This window comes from Primulina huaijiensis, unplaced genomic scaffold (genome assembly GCF_012295235.1).
Source record: "Primulina huaijiensis isolate GDHJ02 unplaced genomic scaffold, ASM1229523v2 scaffold23545_ERROPOS1600000+, whole genome shotgun sequence".
Lineage (NCBI taxonomy): Eukaryota > Viridiplantae > Streptophyta > Magnoliopsida > Lamiales > Gesneriaceae > Primulina > Primulina huaijiensis.
In genome coordinates, this window is record NW_027355809.1 from 101,885 (window position 1) to 121,958 (window position 20,074).

At 33.3% G+C, this 20,074-nt stretch overlaps 3 protein-coding genes across 5 annotated transcripts; all 3 read left to right on the top strand.

The window, feature by feature from the left end:
• Window positions 1-824: 824 nt before the first annotated feature.
• LOC140967060 (hydroxyproline O-galactosyltransferase HPGT3-like) lies at window positions 825-5,015 on the top strand. Its single transcript, XM_073427417.1, has 12 exons — window positions 825-1,074; window positions 1,150-1,213; window positions 1,946-1,995; window positions 2,112-2,302; window positions 2,897-2,957; window positions 3,101-3,173; window positions 3,547-3,670; window positions 3,758-3,845; window positions 4,175-4,225; window positions 4,323-4,394; window positions 4,476-4,588; window positions 4,726-5,015. Exons 1-12 carry the CDS (start codon window positions 944-946, stop codon window positions 4,746-4,748), a joined length of 1,041 nt encoding a protein of 346 aa, XP_073283518.1. The 5' UTR covers window positions 825-943; the 3' UTR covers window positions 4,749-5,015.
• A 1,915-nt stretch (window positions 5,016-6,930) lies between these two features.
• On the top strand, window positions 6,931-14,139 carry LOC140967045 (uncharacterized). Of its 3 annotated transcripts, XM_073427393.1 has the most exons (15): window positions 6,931-7,066; window positions 7,217-7,394; window positions 7,746-7,882; window positions 7,974-8,113; window positions 8,878-9,023; window positions 9,248-9,327; window positions 9,955-10,212; window positions 10,624-10,734; window positions 10,852-10,974; window positions 11,583-11,704; window positions 11,785-11,854; window positions 12,361-12,453; window positions 13,075-13,202; window positions 13,597-13,738; window positions 13,836-14,139. In XM_073427393.1, exons 2-15 carry the CDS (start codon window positions 7,256-7,258, stop codon window positions 13,929-13,931), a joined length of 1,785 nt encoding a protein of 594 aa, XP_073283494.1. In that variant the 5' UTR covers window positions 6,931-7,066; window positions 7,217-7,255; the 3' UTR covers window positions 13,932-14,139. The 3 variants fall into 3 exon arrangements, with proteins under 3 accessions (XP_073283494.1, XP_073283493.1, XP_073283495.1); XM_073427392.1 differs by lacking the exon at window positions 6,931-7,066 and having other exon boundaries at window positions 7,131-7,394; XM_073427394.1 differs by lacking the exon at window positions 6,931-7,066 and having other exon boundaries at window positions 7,132-7,394; window positions 8,881-9,023.
• Window positions 14,140-15,070: 931 nt separating this feature from the next.
• Window positions 15,071-15,810, top strand: LOC140967039 (copper transporter 5.1). Its single transcript, XM_073427386.1, has one exon. The coding sequence runs from the start codon at window positions 15,224-15,226 to the stop codon at window positions 15,641-15,643; it is 420 nt and encodes a 139-aa protein (XP_073283487.1). The 5' UTR covers window positions 15,071-15,223; the 3' UTR covers window positions 15,644-15,810.
• The last annotated feature ends 4,264 nt before the right edge of the window (window positions 15,811-20,074 follow it).

Genomic DNA, 20,074 nt, shown 5'->3' on the forward strand with positions numbered 1-20,074 from the left:
AGAAAATTGATAATACAGTTTTGCAGCAAACATGGTGGTTAAGGTAAATTTCTAAACACAAGAATGAAAAATCCTAGATTGTTTGGAGAAATAATGTTCCAATTAAGAGCAAATCAAAACCTTCGACCAGAAAAAATAGAATTTCTCAAGATAGCTTTACTCTAGAAGGATGTAGAATTTGAATCAAAAGTATATTTAGAAGATGTCAAGAAAATGATCAAAGAAAACTACAATGAAGATCCTTTGACATGGTGGGACAAGAACCAACTCCAAGCTAACCTTGAAATAAAGAAAGGCAAGGAATATGAGTTCATCATATGTAAGCCTATCCCGATGAAAATAAATAATCAAAAAGATATGCAGATTGTTATCAATAAATATTTAAACATTGGTTTAATCAAATCATAAATATCATCATACGTCATTCCAGGATTTGTAGTAAGAAATCAAGTAAAAATCAAAAGGAACAAACCCAGATTCATTATTAATTACCAAGATATTAATAAAATTCTGGAGTTTGATAAGTAATTTATACTTAGTAGATATTATTTAATCAATTATATAAAGAAATGCAAAAATGTTATATAAATTTGATTATAAGTATAATTTTATCATATTTGGATGAAATAAGAAAATAAGAAATTTACGGTTTTCTCTACACCACAAAATCATTATATTCGAGAAATATTACTTATAAATTTGGCTAATCCACCTAAAATATTTTACACACTCGAAAAAATGCTATGGACATAAAAATACACAAATAGGTTTAGATTTACAAAAATCTTCCAATTAAAAAACCCAAAGGGTGCGATGCCAAAATATAAATTAATGGTGGTGTGTGCAAATTATCACAGTAGAACTAGAGACTGCCAAATGGAAAATACCCTGTCTTTATTTATGTTTTTCGTCTGTTGAATTGGATTTTTATTTCGATCGGAATATGGATAGCAGCTTGCCGGTGACTATGAAATCGGAGAGGCGATCGAAATCAAAGAATTCTTCCAGCGCCTCGAAGTCGTCTCTTCTCATGGCTTTCATCTCATGCCTTGCTTGGCTTTACGTTGCTGGCAGGTCGGTAGTTTTTCTACATTTTGTTTCTGTCCTATAGCTTAATTTGTTTGTTGATCGATCTTTTTTTTCTTTTAGATTGTGGCAAGATGCAGATAACAGAATGCTACTGGCTAGCTTGTTGAAGAAGATCTCTGGTCAGGTGTGAATTTCCCTGAACGTATCTTCTTTTTGTAAAGTTTCTTTCTTACCTCTTATCCTCCCTAGAAATCGATGGGGACAATGTAAGCCTAGTTCAGAGGTGATTCAGGCGAAGGCTGTAAAATGTGAAGAAATTGAGTACAAATTATTGATTCCATAACAACTTTCCACTACATTCATTATTTTTAAACGAATCTATTTATGCTTATTTGAATTGGAACACTCGATGGAATTTGGTTTTCAGCAATTTCAGATTTTTCTTCACCGTGCTTTGAATATTTGTTCACTAAATTATTTATCCAGATAAAGATTGATTTTTTGAAGTTGTGATTAGAAGATGCTATCCTCCACTTGTAGCTACAGGTTGCAATGGTAGAACTTCATCTCTTAATAAGCCTTGTGGGAATGCTTAGATGTTACAGCATGCTACATGGGCTCGCAAAGTTGTGACCTTGATCACTACACAGGCCTGACTGAGTTCCCATGAAGGGATTGATATCATTCTTTTTTCTTTTTTTGCTCTTTTATCCCTAAGCTGGTTAGAGTTATACTGACTAGACTTCTGAAAATTGTTGACTCCAAATTTTCATATATTGGCCGGTGGGTTGTGAAATAAACCACTGGTGAGAGTTCCCAACTTCTCATGCCTACATTCAAACCTTCAAGTATATTTCCATTGATGGTGATCTCGTATGCATTCTAATCCATTGAATATTTATGGTTTATTTGGCAGCGGCCTAAAGTGCTTACGGTGGACGATAAACTATTGGTACTTGGATGCAAGTATGTGCATTACGGCCTTACTTCTTTAAAAATGCATATAAAAATTAGAATGTTTACATGGTAGTAATTAATTTTGAGCTCTGATTTTTTTGGGTTTATTATGATAACCATTTTAGGGAATTGGAGAGAAGAATTGTTGAGGTTGAGATGGAGTTGACATTAGCTAAGAGTGAAGGGTACCTTAAGAATCAGTCGCAGCAGATAAGGCCTTCTTCTAATAAAAAGTTGCTTGCTGTTATTGGAGTTTATACTGGTTTTGGGGGTCGGTTGCGACGCAATATCGTCAGAGGATCTTGGATGTCAAAAGGTTATTTCCGGTGATTGATGAAGTGCTTTGTCTATTTTGCAAGCATGCGTGCTTTTTGCACTCTAACTACCTAATATAAGTTTGCTTTTCCCTACTCGGGAATCTTCTTTTTACTGTTTTACATCTTTTATTTCCCGCTTCCTGTAATACTTGGCTTTCTTCTTTGTTAAATAGCCATTAAATTTTTTCTTATTTTTTTTAATCGCTGCTTGACATATATTTCCATCGGCATTAAATAAGTGATGTCACAGGTTAAATCTAACTAAAAGTAACGATGGCATTTTCAAATTTTTCGTTATCATCACTGATATGTACACCTGGTTAGTTCGACATAAAACCCTTGTTTTGCACAAAAAGGATCTAGTTATGCCATGAAATTTGATATTGGCATTGATCTATCAGTTGATGGAAAGAAACCTTCAAACATTTCTCTATAAAGTAGAGACTTGGAGCCTCAGCTTTTGTGAAAATATTTTACCGTTTGCTCTATAAGAAGATACAGAGATCCAAAGTGACAGCTTTGCAAAGTTGCTCTTTTTGAATGTGAGATTTGTGCAAACATAGTAACATGGACGAACTCTATTTTGGTTGCAGCTGATGCTTTATTAAAGCTTGAAGAAAGAGGGATTGTTTTGCGATTTGTAATTGGTAGAAGGTTTTTCTCTTTTGCTTCTTAACTGTCTTTCTACACACAAACTATTCTTTACATTTTTTTGCTTGGTCTTGTGTAATGCAAGATCATGATCCATTCATGAACTAAAGGAATTGTGTCATCAGTCCATAACTTGGATCTTGCAGCCCTAATCGTGGTGACAGCTTGGACCGCAATATTGATGAGGAAAATCATGTGACAAATGATTTTTTGATTCTTGTAAGTCATTATATGACACCATGAAATTATTTTTGATGCCATATCAGTTGCTGATGTTTAATAATCTGTTATGTCTAGAATATTTATGTTGTTACTTGAGATCTCTCGTATTCTTCCATGAGGGTTAAGCTGCTAGGGAGTCAATATGTGATGTATGTTCAACATTTACTTAGAAAATAGTTTTCTATGAGCTGGTTCTATCAGCGTTTTGGGGCGAATGTGGCGTATGTTTGCTGAGCCATCTTCAGAGAATTCAGATCCATGGGAAGTAGGCAGGCCTTACCACAGACACACTCACTCACTCATATGTGTTTATAGATCGCCATAGCACACATCTATCAAATTCAAGTGATTTTTGTTATTATATTGTTAGGATCGTCATGAGGAGGCTCAAGAGGAATTGTCGAAGAAAGCAAAAATTTTCTTTAGTACGGCAGTCCAGATGTGGGATGCAGATTTTTATGTTAAAGTTGACGACAACATTGATGTTAATATGGGTAAAATTTTCTGACATCTTATATTTATTTGAACATGCAACTCATAGGGTAGAATGATTACTTAATTAAAATCATTCTTATCTGCAGATGGTCTGATTGAACTTGTTCAAAGCCGTCATGATCACAACAGTGCTTATATTGGTTGCATGAAGTCAGGGGAAGTGGTATCAGAAGAGTAATGCGACATATTTTGGGCTGGCTAAGCTTAATTTTGTTTAAATTTTATCTTGTCATAGTTGGTGCTTAGTATTTGTACTTAGTTTAATAGTTCAGATGGACATAGGTATGATTATATAACATGTTAAAAATATTGTGGTTATTTGGACAGAAACATGCATCGAGTGTGTGACATGAATCAGCTTTGTACTTGTGAGATCATGTACTTACTTAATTCGATACTGTACCATGAAAACTAGTTGAAGGGTAGTTTTATGGTAGTATATAATGAATGGATACAGAGTGAGAAAAATTATTTTAACTTAATATATATTGTCTGTTTTTCAGGGGAAGACCGTGGTATGAACCAGAATGGTGGAAATTTGGTGATCAGAAATTGTAAATGGACCAATTTAATCTCAAAATTTGTATTCTTTTTCTCATTGCATATTTCTTTGTTTCAGGCTGTTTCTTACAATCCATAAATTTATTTCAGGTACTTTCGCCATGCAGCTGGTTCTATCTTTATAATCACGAAAAATTTGGCCGAATATATTAATATCAACAGGTTAGTTTATGCCTCAACTGAATATAGCATTTGCTTGTGCTTGGCCTTTTCTAATTGTGGATTTATATAATGCATAAGCAGCGCGTCTTTAAAGGCCTATGCTCATGATGATATCTCAGTGGGGTCATGGATGATGGGTGTTCGAGCAAGTTATATAGATGACAGCCGTCTCTGCTGTAGTTACTCAGGCCAAGGTAAATCTCCCTTGAGTGCCACAAAAATGGACATTGTTTTTACTATTTAGAATGACAGTAGCATCCCATCTCCATCGGCAGTCCAGTTTCTGATGACATGTTGACTAGAGTTTGTTTTTAACTTTTTGGTCTCGCAGACAAGGTGTGTTGGATGGCCTGACGAGGAAGGATGACTGCTGACAAACATGTTTTCTTTGGATGTGGTATATGGAGTGCCTGCAACATGGATAGTTTAGACCGTTGTCAATTATTTCGGTTGCGGCACAGTCACAAGATTCAACTTCAATAAATTTTTCGTTAATGCTAGAGTGCATTCTTGGTGTCTGCTCTGCTTGAAAGTGGAGCGAACAACTTCTTGTTATTTGACAAATAGGACCAAAAATGTATTGGAAAAAACAATTTGTATAACCCATTTCAGTGTCAACTATCCCGACATTTTTTTGATGCATTAAGATACAATAAAGTAGAACTATTACAAGCAGTAAATAATAGGGCAAAGAGTGAATCCAAGGTAGAAGAACATGATTTTTCTTCAAATCTTGAGTTGTGCAATTATGCAAATTACAAATAATGCGACTTCAATATCGACTCGATCTATAAATTTCCTACCACCAAATTTAAAATACATTGATGCTAACTCCAAAAATATATTCGATTCGGAACCATGTACAGTAGGCACTCAATCCTACATCGCAGAGCCTTCGCATCTAAAATCAATTCCCACTCTCATCATTCATCGACCACTTCTAGCCATGATTCTAAGAAAGATGATGATCTGTGGCTGTCCGATGCGATGCCTGAAGTTGAGGGTAAAGTCGGAATGTATGTCTGTGGCGTCACCGCGTACGATCTCAGCCACATGGGCCACACCGCACGTGTTTACGGTGCTTTTGATGGGGTTCTGTACCGGTACTTTCTCTGTTGAGAAAATCGTTCCGACTCTCTTGTTCATCTCTGCTATCAGTTGGAAATTATTAAAAAAAAAAAAAACTCGCACGTAAGGTGTTCCTAGAAGAAGTGTTAAATAATTTCTTTTATATGGGTTGTAGATTTTTTCAGGCCAGACTTTTCCTAACAAGTGAAATTTTTTGAAGTCAATATTAATATTATTTAGTTCTTGATGTTGGTCTATGAAATGAGTTACAAACTCGTCAAAACGGTCTCAGCTCAGCTCGCATGATTATTTAAGCACTTATTGCATTGATGTTTTGTTGAGTCTTCCTGCTCATCGCTGCGCTTCTACTGCTTAAAATCATTGGATTTGCTTTCTTAAAGTGATGTCTGTTCTTTTTATTATGATGCTTCACGTGTATCTATTAATGTGTTACTCAGTTTCCAAACTTCAATATGTCTTGCCGTCAGATTCATAATTTTCTTTATTTTTGGTGTAAAGGAACGTGATTTTAGTAAACTTTTATACATATTCCAGGCATTGCAGCAGCTGTGGAATTATGTTCGTTGACTGAAGATGAAGTTTTGCAGAAGATGGAAGAGAGGAATGATACCAGAAAAAATAAAGAATACAAGAAAAATCAGATGTGAGTCATGGACAGGCACATCATGGAGACCGGCCATTCCTCTGGCCTTGCAAAAACAACTTACTGGAAGCTGAGTACCCTTTCGAAATAAGTTTTCAGAATCATAGATTGATTAAGGTATTAGAAATCCACAATCGATGATACATTTAAAATATTTACGAGTTTATATCACACTAACGCGTTGGGCCGTTTTCTAGGAAGGAGTTTACACATTACCTTTTCTTCTTTATACTGTTGCATTGGATCAAGTCAGGACAAAGAGCAAACCATAAAAAAAGAAATTTAGTTTGAGTTTTAGATGTCGAATGTAGCTCTCCATCCAGTTTTGTATATTTGTGCAAGCTCTCGTGCTCGCACTTTGGCTTAATCTTGATGTTGTTTCTTAATATACAATTATTATTCTTCTAATTATTAATTTTCTTATCAATTTTTTAATGTGTGAAACACTAGACGACGTGAGAGATAGGTTGTGCTATAAATAACGCAGTACCACAATCGACTCGAGAAAGTTTTAAATCAAGTAAACAACAAAAATAAGACAAAGAGACTACAACAAACAACAATGAAAAATGTAAAGAACATGACCGAAAAACACTTGGACGCACTACTTCATCATTTCATTTGTCACTTGATCTCTTCAAATTGACTTGCAGCCTTGGTCCAAATAGTGAAACTAGAGCCACAAGTAATGGGTCATTGGTAAATGATAAGTTCCGAAAATCTGATGCAAATCCTACACATATTTTAAGATGAATATTTCACAAAAGTGGATCATATATATTATCATACTAAGCTAATTAAATCCAAATGTGTGTGGGTTTGGACAAATAATATTACTTTGCGTACAATCAACTCTTCACGGCCTTTCTTTTACAAATATTTTCAACCAAATCCAATTTTTCGTAGCTACATATATCCAAAAAAATTGATATCATCTCATGTAATATTTTGTGTTTTAAAAATATGCATAATTTTCTCATTATTATAAGAGTTTAATTTATATCTGATTTCTAAAAAAGGGTTTTTCTGCGATATTTCGGTTGTGGTTGCCCAATTATTTAGTTGTTCATTCCTTATTCCGAATCAACAGTGGAACAGAACAGACACCTGAAGATTGCAGAGGGAAGGGATGAAATTTTTTGCTGATAAAAATCCGAAAATGCTTTTCCCCATCGCTCAAACATTGGCTAATCGGCCTTCTGAAGTTGGTGTTCGTCTTCTTCGTTTCTTTTGTGATCGGTCGCACTCTTCTCTTTCCAAGCTTCCTGGTTAGTGTGTGTGTTTTTTTATTATTTTTCTTTAAATCTAAGTGAAATATTATTGATTGATATACGGGGATCATAGACTCTGTATAATTTAATACCTGGCAAGCTTTATCAAGTGCTTTGATTGATTGATTTTTTATTTATTTTTAATGTTAATATTGTTTTCATTAATGTTTTATGAAAATGAAATGAGACTCGGAACCAAATAAAATTGTTCTCGTCCATACTCGGATGGAGTTTTCATAAATTCCTGAATTTAGGCGTTCAAGTCTTGGGTAACCTTCACCATGTAGTTTTCTTAAGTAAGTTTTTTGTATGAATTATCCTTACGTTTCATTTACACTATTGTTGCAGGTCCCCTTGTTCATTATAAGAGCCTAGTTAATCAAGGGAAGTTGCAACACGATCCTTACCAGGAAAAGGTTGCTGTTGAACTGGATAATTTACTTGGGAGGTTGTGTCAATACGAGAAAGAAATGGAAGAATTCCATGTGGGACTTTTGCCTTAGATGATGCATTACATAAATCCTATATTCATGTAGCCCGTGCTTTCTTATTTTTGTGTCCTTGCATATTTCATAGGCAAACCTTGCGAAATGGGAAGAGGACCGGGAAAATGCTCGACGGAAGCTTTTGATAGAGGAAGCAGAAGCGAAACAACAGAGAGGAGTGATAACATATGTGAAAAGGCGTCGTGCTTATTTCCAGATGTGGATGTCACGGTGAGGCGATTCCTTATGATGCCGTTGTCATTGCGTGCTGCTTGCCTTGGTGCATGTCACAACTCACATGCATGTGGATTATCTTTGCAGTAAAAAATTTCTGTACTAGTAGATTGAGAATTTTACCTGTTTACCAGCCTACATATATTGTAGGTAGTCATAACAATTTGCATGCCTTTTATTTTGATTTTTTTTGGACTAGTGTACACTGAGATATCTAGCCAAACAAAGGACAAAACAAACATTATTTGAATGAATGCAAACTTAATCATTGTCCAGACTAATTTTCAGAATGTCTATTTCATTATCGAGTTTTGGGTTTGTTTAGTATGGTTTCTTTGGTCCAATAGAGATAACAATCTTCCTTTTCTGTTGCTTGTGACAAGAAATCCCATTTGATGTTTCGGCTCTAGTTACAATCAAATTCTTCATGCATTGTGGCATCAGTTAAAATTTCAAATACTTGAGCAGGACTTGGTTAATGGTTCCAGAATGCTTTGGATGAAGGCCAATGTGAAATTATCTGATTTAAAAGGTTCCATATATCTATATATTCATTCCATCCTTGTACATCCAAGGTTAAAAATCAAACGTTCGTGATTATTTTGCTAGAATTTTAGTGGCTTCATGGATAGGTGACTAGGCTGCAGTATGTTTTCATTTGGTATTAGTTTGTCATAGTTTAAATTCTTTAGAATATATTGCCTCTTCTTTGCCTTCTCCTCTCATTCGTCCATGTCATAATGACGTGTGTGTTGACTCAGCAGACAACCTGATAATGTTGAACCTGGCGTAGGGAAATGGGTGTCCTATCTAAACAGAGAAAGGAGGTTGGATTCATTGGTTGGCCAGCACCCCATTGCTCCTCCTGCCCCAAAAGGACTATACATATTTGGAAATGTTGGAAGTGGTTCGCTTCAAATTTCTCAATCTCATCTATTGCCCTTACATATATGTTATGTATTTTTTCTACATTGAATTCGCTTAATGATCTCTTGACTTCTATCTCAATCCTCAACTATTGAAGAAGTATAATGCTTTTGTAGTCCTTGCGTTTTCCTGTAAAATCTTTAAAGTAGAGATTTGTTTGCTCACTCTAGTCATTATGGAACTAAATCAATGTACTTTACATAGGGAAGACAATGCTCATGGATATGTTCTACGGTGCCACAGAAGGGATTGTTCAACATCGAAAACGGTTTCACTTTCACGAGGCAAGTGCTTCCTTGCACTTTCTGTAATGCACTTACACTAGCATATGAAAAACACATTTTAGTATGGGATATGCTACAAAAGGTGAAAAATAAGTTAGTATCATCCTTTCTTATATAGAAATAACCAACCACGCCTTAGTATGCATGAAACAACAATTTTATTGGATATTAATATCTACGCATTTTTTTAAATGACTCTCCTGGTTGGTAAAAAAAAAATTTTATTAATTTTGTTGCAAATTCTATATCTTTAAGGCCATTGAAAGGATTAAATGTGAGCCTTTTATAGATTTTTCATGTTCCTGGGTTTGCCAAAATACATTTGAAAATATATAATACATGGTATATACTAGCTATTTCGTTTTAGTTTAGTCGATGTTGGACTCTGATAATTTCTAGTCTGGTAATGTCCAAGTGTGTAATGCCATTTCCCTGATTATTTTGGGCTTCATGGTGAAAGAGAATAAAGATCAAATTTATAAGCAAAACTTATGTGATGAATGTGAAGAAATATGGTTGGGTAAATACGGGACTTTAAGAGACATCAAGCTTATCCTAAAATACGTCTTCCTTTCATTGTTACCTCTTATAAGCACTTTTAAAAATTGTGTAATTTGTCATTGTTAGGCTATGCTTCAAGTACATGACCGTATGCATAAAGTATGGAAGAGTCAGGAAACAGAAAAATCTATTCAATCTAGCATTTCTCAGTGGGTTAATAATCTTTCATTTGAAAGAAAAATTAAAGAATGGTTAGTTGAAGAAGAAAGATATAAACAAGAGATGATGATGAAACATATTCTTCCAGCTGTGGCTGATAAGTTCCTTGTTGATGGACGAGGACATCAAGGAGGAGCAAGTGTTCTTTGTTTTGATGAAATACAGGTTTGACTTTTGATTTTTTCTGATTTTTTATTTTATTTATTTTTGTTCCACATTGAATTTGATCTTTTCGATATAAGATTTTGTCTTACACTAACTTCATAGTGAGAACCATGAAAGCATTTTGTGCTGGCATGTGCTGCTTGTGTTACGAGAGAAAAAAAAAGGTTTAGTTCATATCTGATCCATGGTCAATAGGAGCCTGATGATATGCTGAACTGTCTGTTTCTAGTATGATTATTGAACTGTTATGCGTTACTTTTGTGTCCTGTCAACAAAATAATGATGTATATTAGTGACCACATATGGTTTGCTTGTCTGTTCTTCTGTATTCTTGTTCTTTATGATTAATTTTTACCAAGTCAGTGGCCTTCTTTTTTAGCTAAGACAGTATATCTTGGTTTTCTATTGTAGACAGTTGATATATTTGCTATTGTGGCTTTATCTGGAATTTTGAGTAGATTATTGAGTACAGGAACCATTCTTGTAGCAACAAGTAATCGTGCACCAAGGGATTTAAATCAGGTTCTTGTCAATTTAAATATTTTGGGAAAATTATCTCTTTTTTCATCAATTGATCATGAATTATTCCCTCTCTAGTGGTTGCATACATATCATCAACGATTCCTTCTTTTCTTGCAGGATGGCATGCAAAGAGATATCTTTGTGGAATTTGTGACCAGATTGGAGGAGCATTGTGAAAATGTTGTTATTGGAAGTGATATTGATTACCGACGTCAGATAGGACAAAGATCAATTGATCAGGCAAGAAATCGAAAGTTTGTGTATAACCTTTTCTTTAGGATGCAAACTTTGAGAGGTGCATTCACGTATGTAAGTTGGTCCATGAATATTAGCTTGCTATATGTATTTGTTCCTCCTTATTCATAATTAAACGGATTGTTTGATATCTTACTACCTTTTTCTCATAAAGCATATATTCTTTAAAGTACCACAATAAGGGAGGAAGTGAAAGTTGAGAAGTTTATTATTGAACGAACAGAAAATAAGCACTTGCTATCATCGTTATCATCTCATTGTCATTTGCTGGTTGCGGAAACTTTTATCTTTATTTTGTTTTGTCCATTAAGGATGTGCCCTTTAAATGCTTCTAGAATTTCTATAGACCTATCTCTTTGAGCTTGCATTTAACTCTTTTTGTCCTACTGTTCTACATTGTTTTCAAATCCTATGAATCTTGTTGATGTATGTTAGTCCATGTCAAAATCAATTTATTTTGGTTTCCCTTGTTTTCAATTTTCCCTTTTCACACTCCGTTGCTCTAGCATTCAAAAGTTGAGTGCTAGGGAGGTCAATATTTGAAGATGTGTTTTTCCTCAATCTAGAATTTATTTATTTTAATGTATCTTTAGGCTCATTACTTTTGGCCTCTGAATAACATAAAAAAAAGTGACTATGAACATACATGGAGCATGATCACGGGGCAGTTAGGGGGGAAGGTTGTTTCTCAAACTCTTCCAGTGATGTTTGGAAGGTACATCAACTTTCTTATTGCCAACTTTTTAGAATTATTATTGGACTTTTAGTTGTGAATTTTCTTCTAACCTTGATCAGAACTTTGGAAGTCCCCGAAAGCTGCAATGGGGTGGCACGTTTCAGTTTTGAATTTCTATGTGGTCGTCCAGTATGTCCTTTTCTTTAGACAAGATTTTTTATATTTTTTTCTTTACATCACCAAAGGTTCTTTTACTATTTATTGTTCTTTTAAAATTCCTATTCCTGTTGCCCATTTAGTCACATCCATGAATGTGTTATTTCACCTTTTATTTTGGGAGGACTCTAGGATAGTGAATTGAAGTTTGACCTATTTGCAATGCAACCGATGTAATATTGCTGCATCCATGTCAGGTTCATGCCTAAACTGAAAGGGAAAAAGTGTTATATCTTTCCGATTGCTTTGTTTTTGCTCGCAGTGTTAAAATTAAGAAAGTGAATCTCTAATTAAACTTAACCAACTGAATTGAATTCTGATTAAAAAAACCTACATCTAACATTTTTTTAAGTTGACTGGCTTCTATCATTGCAATCAACCGTATTTTCATGGTCGTTTTTTAGTACAACTATTTTGCTTGACATTGTTATCCATTTTAGCCATTGGTTCTTTTTTTGGGACGCAAATTATACATGCAGGTTGGAGCAGCTGATTATATTGCCATTGCTAAAATGTATCACACAGTCTTCATATCAGACATTCCTGTTATGAGTATGCGTATTCGAGATAAGGTAACATTGTTGTATCCGAGATAAGGTAACATTGTTTTTTACATCTTGTTAGCGTCAGAAGCCTAGATCTGTTGGTAAGAATCTTTGTGCGTGTATCTCATTCTAATCTCAAATGGTTTGTTAATAGAACTTAACTAACTATGGATGCTGGAATTCCTTTTTGTCGCTTAAAATCACTATTATATTAGGTACTATTTGTTTTTTGAATTGCATTAATGTACGTTTCATGGTTCTCTACAATTCGAAGTTGATTTAATCGTATTCATAGCATTTAAGCAAACAAATGTCCTTATATGCATCTATGGCCAGATCTCGTTGAAAAAAATCCATTTTTGAGTTTTTGTTTTGTTGATACTTAATGTTTGTATACATTTACTTTTAACGGTTCTGGTTTGTTAACTATTTTCCTTTTGTTTTACCTGGTCTATAATCTTCTGTCTTGCTTGATAATATCATTGCTAGTCAGATTTAGACATTTGTTTCTGAATATACTTACCATATTTACTGCATCTTTAGTGTTAATGTTTATATGATTCTTCCAGCCATTTTGCCGATTTTGATGACTTCGTTTTTTTCTAATATACTTAGTTTCTGTCACGAGCTAATAGTTTTCTTTCTCAGGCTCGGAGATTTATCACCCTCGTGGATGAATTGTACAATCACCATTGCTGCCTCTACTGTTCTGTTGCCACTTCAATTGAAGAATTGTTTCAGGGAACTGAGGAGGGAACGTTGTTCGACATAGAGAGGTTAGTATCTTAGTTAATGATTGTATGTTATGACAACTAAGTTGTTAACTCTATCCTGACATTAATTTCAAACTTCAGCTTAACCTTGAACGATTTGTGTAGATCGCTTGTCAATATGTTAGCAATCTAAGTGCCATTTTTTTATTGTTTAGCCATACTTGACCGCAGGGACACTTTTCTCTACTCAGTAACTGCTTAACTTGCAGTTCTTTGGGTGTTATACAGTACGAAAATTTTGAGTTATCATATCACTGGCGAATATAATATAGCTTTTCGCGCACCCTACAATTTATATGGGACCTTTCATTTAGTTTCCACAGTTACCCAACTGTTTTGTGCAAATATCTGATTTTCTAAGAAGTAAATTTTGATTATTGGTGTTCTCCTTTTCCAGCTTTCAGTTTGAAACAGAAACAGAAGGTTCTAAGCTTCGGCGAGATGTTTTGGCAGAAGGTGGCGTGAGTTCCGGGGGTGCACCCTCAGGGATCACTTCCCTTTTATCTGGTCAAGAGGAGATGTTTGCCTTTCGAAGAGCCGTGAGTTTTTCTTGTTTCGCCCACCATATCTTTTCTTACCAGGTTGATGTCGTTCGTGCTGAATACTGGAAAATCTATCGATGCCGTCTCTATGCAGGTTTCACGTCTAATCGAAATGCAAACAACTCTATATCTTGAAGGGGTTCGTTATTTTCATCCATGTTTCCAAGGGAGGCAAAAATCTTGTAGCTAAACGACGGTATGAACACCATTCCTTCTCGAGAACTCATCATATACCAAGTGTTTGTATTTGGATTTGATTCTCTCATTCAAGTTAACTGAGATAGCATACTAGTGATGCGTTAATATCATGATATGTAAGCCTAGTTTTTTAACCAATTGATTTTTCGAATATTTGAAACAACCAAGATGTGATGATAAAGAATGAAAAGATAAATGTAGAGACTGTGTAAATTCCATGTTAATTGTAAATTTGTAATAACTGGAGAATGTGAAACAGACGTGGCCTTCCCTTTTCATTTTCCAGCAATAAATAAGTTGGCATAAATGTCTAATTTTAATTTGGCCTGGATTTAGTAGTAGGTACTGGCATTATGTGAATTATACCTTTCCAGATCTAACCTGCAACCTGTAAGCTCAGGCGGCTCCATTATCCAATACGGATTGCAAAAGATAATTTCAAATTTAAATGAAGAATGTGACGCACAAACCAATTTTTAATGATTTTCGTTACGTAATAGTACTACTACGTTCACAGTTGTACTTGTATACTTTGTACTGCATCTTCATTTTTTCTTGTAATTTATTAAGCATTTGAAATAAATAAAGATAACTGTGAAATGAAATATTTACTTTAACCAATTTACACCCATGCCTAACCGTGAACGAAATAGTTCAAAAAGTGAAAATTTGTATAATAAATAAAACCATTTTATATTATTTTTATGAAATGAAAAAAAAAAATTGTTTAGTAGTTGATATCATTTTACTGATGGAGCAACAAATCAAGAACACTGATATTCCAGTTAAATAATTTACATGTTACAAAAAAATTTGTACACGATTTTATATGTCAATTTTGTGAGACAGATGTTCTATTTGAGTCAATTATAAAAAAATTTATTATTTTTTGTCAAAAATATTATTTTGATGCTAAATATGAGTAAGATTAATATATAAAAAAATTTGTGATATCTACTGCTCGCTTATTTGTTATTCAATTCAAAAGACATTCAGAAATCCTATAAAAATTATGTGACTCAAATATATTTCAACTCTAGAAGCAATAAATTTATTACAAACTTGTGAGGTACATAGTTTTGATAGTACAAAAGAGTGAATTTACTTATCTGTCCCCGAAGATTTGAGAAATCAAAATCGCACACTTGTGTCAAGAAAAGGTAAAGGTCAGACTTGAGAATCAGAGCAAGAGCAACCAACCAACGAACCAACCATTCATATCACCTGGAAAGAATCAATCGGTTTCACCAGTCCAATTTCTCTCTCAAAAAAATAAAAATAAAGATGATGCATATGACATTTTATTGGGGCAGGAAGGTCACCATACTCTTCGATTCTTGGAAAACTGATTCATGGATTAGCTACCTCCTCTCCCTTACCGCCTGTCTTCTCATATCAGTCTTCTACCAGTATATAGAAAATCGCCGCCTGCAATTCAAGAAACCGACGCCACCGTCCTCCACCCTCGGGACCCCCTTGATCTCCTCCAAATTCTCTTCCGGAAAGTGGGCTCCTGCCAGATTCGCCGGGGCGTTCGTATTCGGGATAAACTCGGCGATCGGGTATCTTCTGATGCTGGCGATTATGTCGTTTAACGGCGGCGTTTTTATTGCGGTGGTGCTGGGGTTGGGTGTTGGGTATCTGTTGTTCAGGAGCGGTGATGAGGATGCGGTGGCGGCGGATAACCCTTGTGCTTGTGCTTGATCAGATCTTGAACCGGGCCTCCTCCTCTTTCTTTTGTTTTTGGATCTTTGTAAGCAAGCTGTGTGGAATTCCTGATCTTGTATTGTAAATTTATGTTGTGATTGTGATAATATGGGTCTGTTTCCATTATCATTATTATTGGACTGTTTTTGCCATTTTCAACTCAACCTGGCTGCTCTATTGTGGTGATGATTTTCTTGATTGAATGAACACCTATCGACATAAAATAAAGAATGAATCTTTGCATCAGAATATTGGCAGAGTTCCAAACGCGAGCATACACATCATGTTCGGGATCCCAAGTTTCTCATATTTCTTATACTTGAATGGCTTGGTTGAGCGAGATAAATGGAATTTTTTTTTTTTTTTACCATTCATGGTGAACTCAGTCAGCAGACAAAAATACTTTTTATTTACGAAACTGGATTGATCATAAATGCAGGCCGCCATTGATTCCTTCGCTCCTTCTAAAAGATTGCATCTTGAAATTTTTATTTATCAGGTCCCTTCCCTGGTCTCACTATATGCCACCAGCTTCAATTTCTACCAGACTTGACGGTGATCTATCACATACGAACTTGTCTGATTTGAAATATCTTGCTCAATTCCAATTTGCAAACACATACTAAATAGTATTGTACGGTGTCGTGTATGAATGGCTGTGTTTGCGTGACATCAACAAAGAAATAAGGTGTGTGACGGCATGCATGGTTTCTTTAGGTTTTTTGTTACATATATGTAAATAAAGAAACAAAGTCGCGTTGGCCGAGTGGTTGCCTGCTAAGTACATGGGGTTTCCCCGCGAGAGTTCTCTGGCGACGAAACTGTATTTTTAGATCAGATCTGCGATTGAATTAATTAATAATACGTGAAGAAGCATATCTATCCCTTTTGTTTATTTATTATTACTACTTGTGCACGCAAGATTTTTACTACTATTCTCAGAATATGGTCCCAACACCAGTCATTTAATTACGTGTATGCCTTCCATTTTTTAGTCTGATGGGCATTATAATTGGAATTAGGCTGGAATTCATTGTTCTTCCTCAACCACACTAATTATCCAAACAAATTCTATTTATTGCCTTTTCTTTTCTCCTCCTTTTTTTTATTAGTTTGAGAGCAAGTGTAAAAGTAGAAAATAATTACATGATTCATCCATGCCAAAACACTCACAAGTTGAAATTGAAATATGGTTGGTAAAACAAATATTCTCAACATTAAAGTTATCATAATACTACGACTATTTTAAATTTCAGTTCTAATTTATTATCATACTTTTTTTATGAGCATAGATCACATTCGTTATCTTTTGATGAGCACTAAGTAAACTCCAGATTAACATAATAAGCTGCAAATCACGTTAACCATATAAATCACATTGGACAGACTCTGTTTGACAAGCTCGTCCAAGAATGTGTCAGTAGGGAGAATCAAACTCCTAACCGATGATCAAATTCTTATATACCCTACAAATTCGAACACTTTGGAGGGAAAAAATACTACTTATTTATTATTGTTGTTATGATATAATATGAATGTAGATGATTGTGTGTATAGATTTTCTATTAAAATATATATCTCAATATTTCTATCTACAAATTTATATTCTACCATTATATCCTATAAATAAGAGTTCTCAGTTTCTAACTCACTTTTCTCTCTTCTTTTCTATATTTTCTGATTACTTTTACAATATGTTATCAACTCGAATGCTTTTATTTTTGTTCTCTAGCATAACACAACTTTTAATTTTACGTAAATGTTCATGATGTAGCTCAGCATGATTTTAGTTTGATAATATAATTGTCAATATTCCTGAAGAATAGTGATATAAAATCCAAAATCTGTCAATATTCTTGAAGAATATTGATCTAAGATCAAATATCTAAATATCGATATTTCTTAAGTATATTGATCTAACAATTGATAATCTATTTAGATCAATATACATATATATATATATATATGTGTGTGTGAATAATATTAGATCTATTATTTAAAATATGGAGAGATATAAAGTTTTCTAATAGACCATTGAAACTAATACTTTTATAATTTGACATAAATGATTGGTTATGCCATCTCAATTACACGATGATATAATAAAATATTGATAGTATATAAAGATATTATCTAAATAACCATAAGTTCTTGGATTGATACATAAGAAAATTCTTGAATTAAAGAACCAGAAGATTCTAGGGTTTCAATAATTCTTATGTGTTGATTTATTAAACCTGATATCACTATCAGTCATTCAAAACATAATTAAATCTCTATATTTTCTGGAATTAATAAGTAATTATATGTCTTGGAACACAACTTGCAACTTGATGTTTTCGAAAATATTTAGTGATAATAATTTCCAGAATATAAAATCAGTAAAATGGTTTGGTTGATTTATTATAAATACGTCCAATCAACTGTACGTTAAACCATTGATTCTAAAAATAATGTGTCATATTTTGGGGATGTAATATATATCGCCTGCAACAAATATTGCAGATATTATATCAACTGATTATTGTTGATTTTTGGCTTGATCCAAATTTTATTATTAAAAGTATGATTGTGTAAAAAATGCACTATATTTAATCTCTAAAGATTGAAAATATGTTAGAAATTATGTTGAAGTATATTGAATAAATACCAATGAGATTTTTATGGTAAAATTTCTCAATTTTTATTGTAGTAAAACAATGTTTTCCATTATTTAGGACATGAACATGCTAAATATATATCAATAAAAATGTATAGCCTTTTTCGATCAATCCGTGTGAAATATGAATTGAATACGAAGTTTGAATTTTAATTTTCAAATACATTATTTGATATAATAGTTTAATAGATGAGATATATTTTTTTAGCTCTTATAATTGTTCTAATAGAACCATTTCTATTTTCTTGTCTGAATCACTATAATCTAATTAATTTTAAATATAAATACCAATATCCTATTAAAAAAAATTATAGAATAACTAAAATATCAAAACTGAAAAGTTGTTCGTCTTGAAGGGATCATGACATAAATAATAACAAAACCGCATAAGAGGTTCAACTATCTGAAAATTATGAAATAAATCGATGTCATGCATAACCATATTTTATTTACTTGCATGTAAATCTAAAATACACCAGAAGTGTATTAGACCAATAAATTCAAAATATTTTGTACACTGAGTGAGAAAAATTCCAAAAGAAATGATTTTATATGGTACAATAAAAACTTTCGATAAATCAAAATAAGGTTATTCCAGGAGAATAACAAACATATGTAAAAAATAAGATTTCAACAAATTATTTGTTTTCTTAAAACTATCAGATCAAAGTAATAAGATTATTGATAATTATTTTTATCTCAATATATCTTTTGTCAATGTGAAAAATAATGAGTAAATAAAATTACAGTTTGTAAATATTATTAACAAGGTGATTGAATATTGACATATGACAATATGGGCTAACATTAACCCAAAACTTCTCAAAAGGTCCCGAAGTTGATTATGAGAAAATGTTTTCACTTGTCATAATGTGTTGACTAAACAATGATATATAACGAAAAATCCATTAATGATTTGAAGTATCAAATTGAATTAGATTCTATTTCCAACATTATCTTTTCAATAAAATAACAAAATTAATTACAAGGATTAAGATAATCCCGACACATGTGATTTATTCACATTAGTAGATACTCCTCAAAAGTTTACTAAAACTATCAAGTAATTAAAATATAAACGTGAGATGAAAAGACTTGGAAAATATGAAATTTTTTTTTGAGTTATAAATTCGATATTTTCCAAAAGGAATATATGTTACTTGGTCATAGTACACAACAAATAAAATATTTTTATATAGATATATTATATCCATTAATGGTTGTTTGATAAAGCTCAAATGATCTTTGATCCTGAACTATCGTATATAAACATCAATTGAAGACAATGTGACTGATCTTTTAATAATGGCATCATAGATATCAAAATTTGAGAAAATACCATGAAAGATCTAGCAATGGCTTAAAGATTTCGAGTGATGCATTCACCATAAGAAGTAATTCAGACTATACTTTTTATGACTTGTTTATGAATTTTCTCAAGAGATTTTTCATAACAAAGTTATAATGAGGTTGTTAGACAGAATTAACAGACGTCATACTCTTTTTCCTTCACTAGGTTTTTGTCCAATTGGATTTTCCTAGTAAAGTTTTAACGAGACACATCGATCGTCAAGAGAACATACAAAGCGAAGTATATATTGTTGTACTATTTTTTCCTTTGCTCATGTTTTTAACGATCCAACACCTGAAAGTTTTCAAGCAACTATCTTGCCAAATAAAAGATTCAATGAATTAGTTGTTGTGTAGATAATAATTTAAAAGAGAATTTTATGATATGATTATGAATATGGATGATCATAAATAGATAT

Bases quoted from the DNA above. Each gene is read 5' to 3' on its own strand.
- LOC140967060 (XM_073427417.1), top strand. From the start codon at position 944: ATGGATAGCAGCTTGCCGGTGACTATGAAATCGGAGAGGCGATCGAAA. The intron at 3,174-3,546 runs GTAAGTCATTAT...TTATATTGTTAG, and splicing joins CAAATGATTTTTTGATTCTT to GATCGTCATGAGGAGGCTCA. The intron at 3,671-3,757 runs GTAAAATTTTCT...TCTTATCTGCAG, and splicing joins CAACATTGATGTTAATATGG to ATGGTCTGATTGAACTTGTT.
- LOC140967045 (XM_073427393.1), top strand. From the start codon at position 7,256: ATGAAATTTTTTGCTGATAAAAATCCGAAAATGCTTTTCCCCATCGCT. The intron at 9,328-9,954 runs GCAAGTGCTTCC...TGTCATTGTTAG, and splicing joins AACGGTTTCACTTTCACGAG to GCTATGCTTCAAGTACATGA. The intron at 10,213-10,623 runs GTTTGACTTTTG...TTTCTATTGTAG, and splicing joins TTTGTTTTGATGAAATACAG to ACAGTTGATATATTTGCTAT.
- LOC140967039 (XM_073427386.1), top strand. From the start codon at position 15,224: ATGATGCATATGACATTTTATTGGGGCAGGAAGGTCACCATACTCTTC.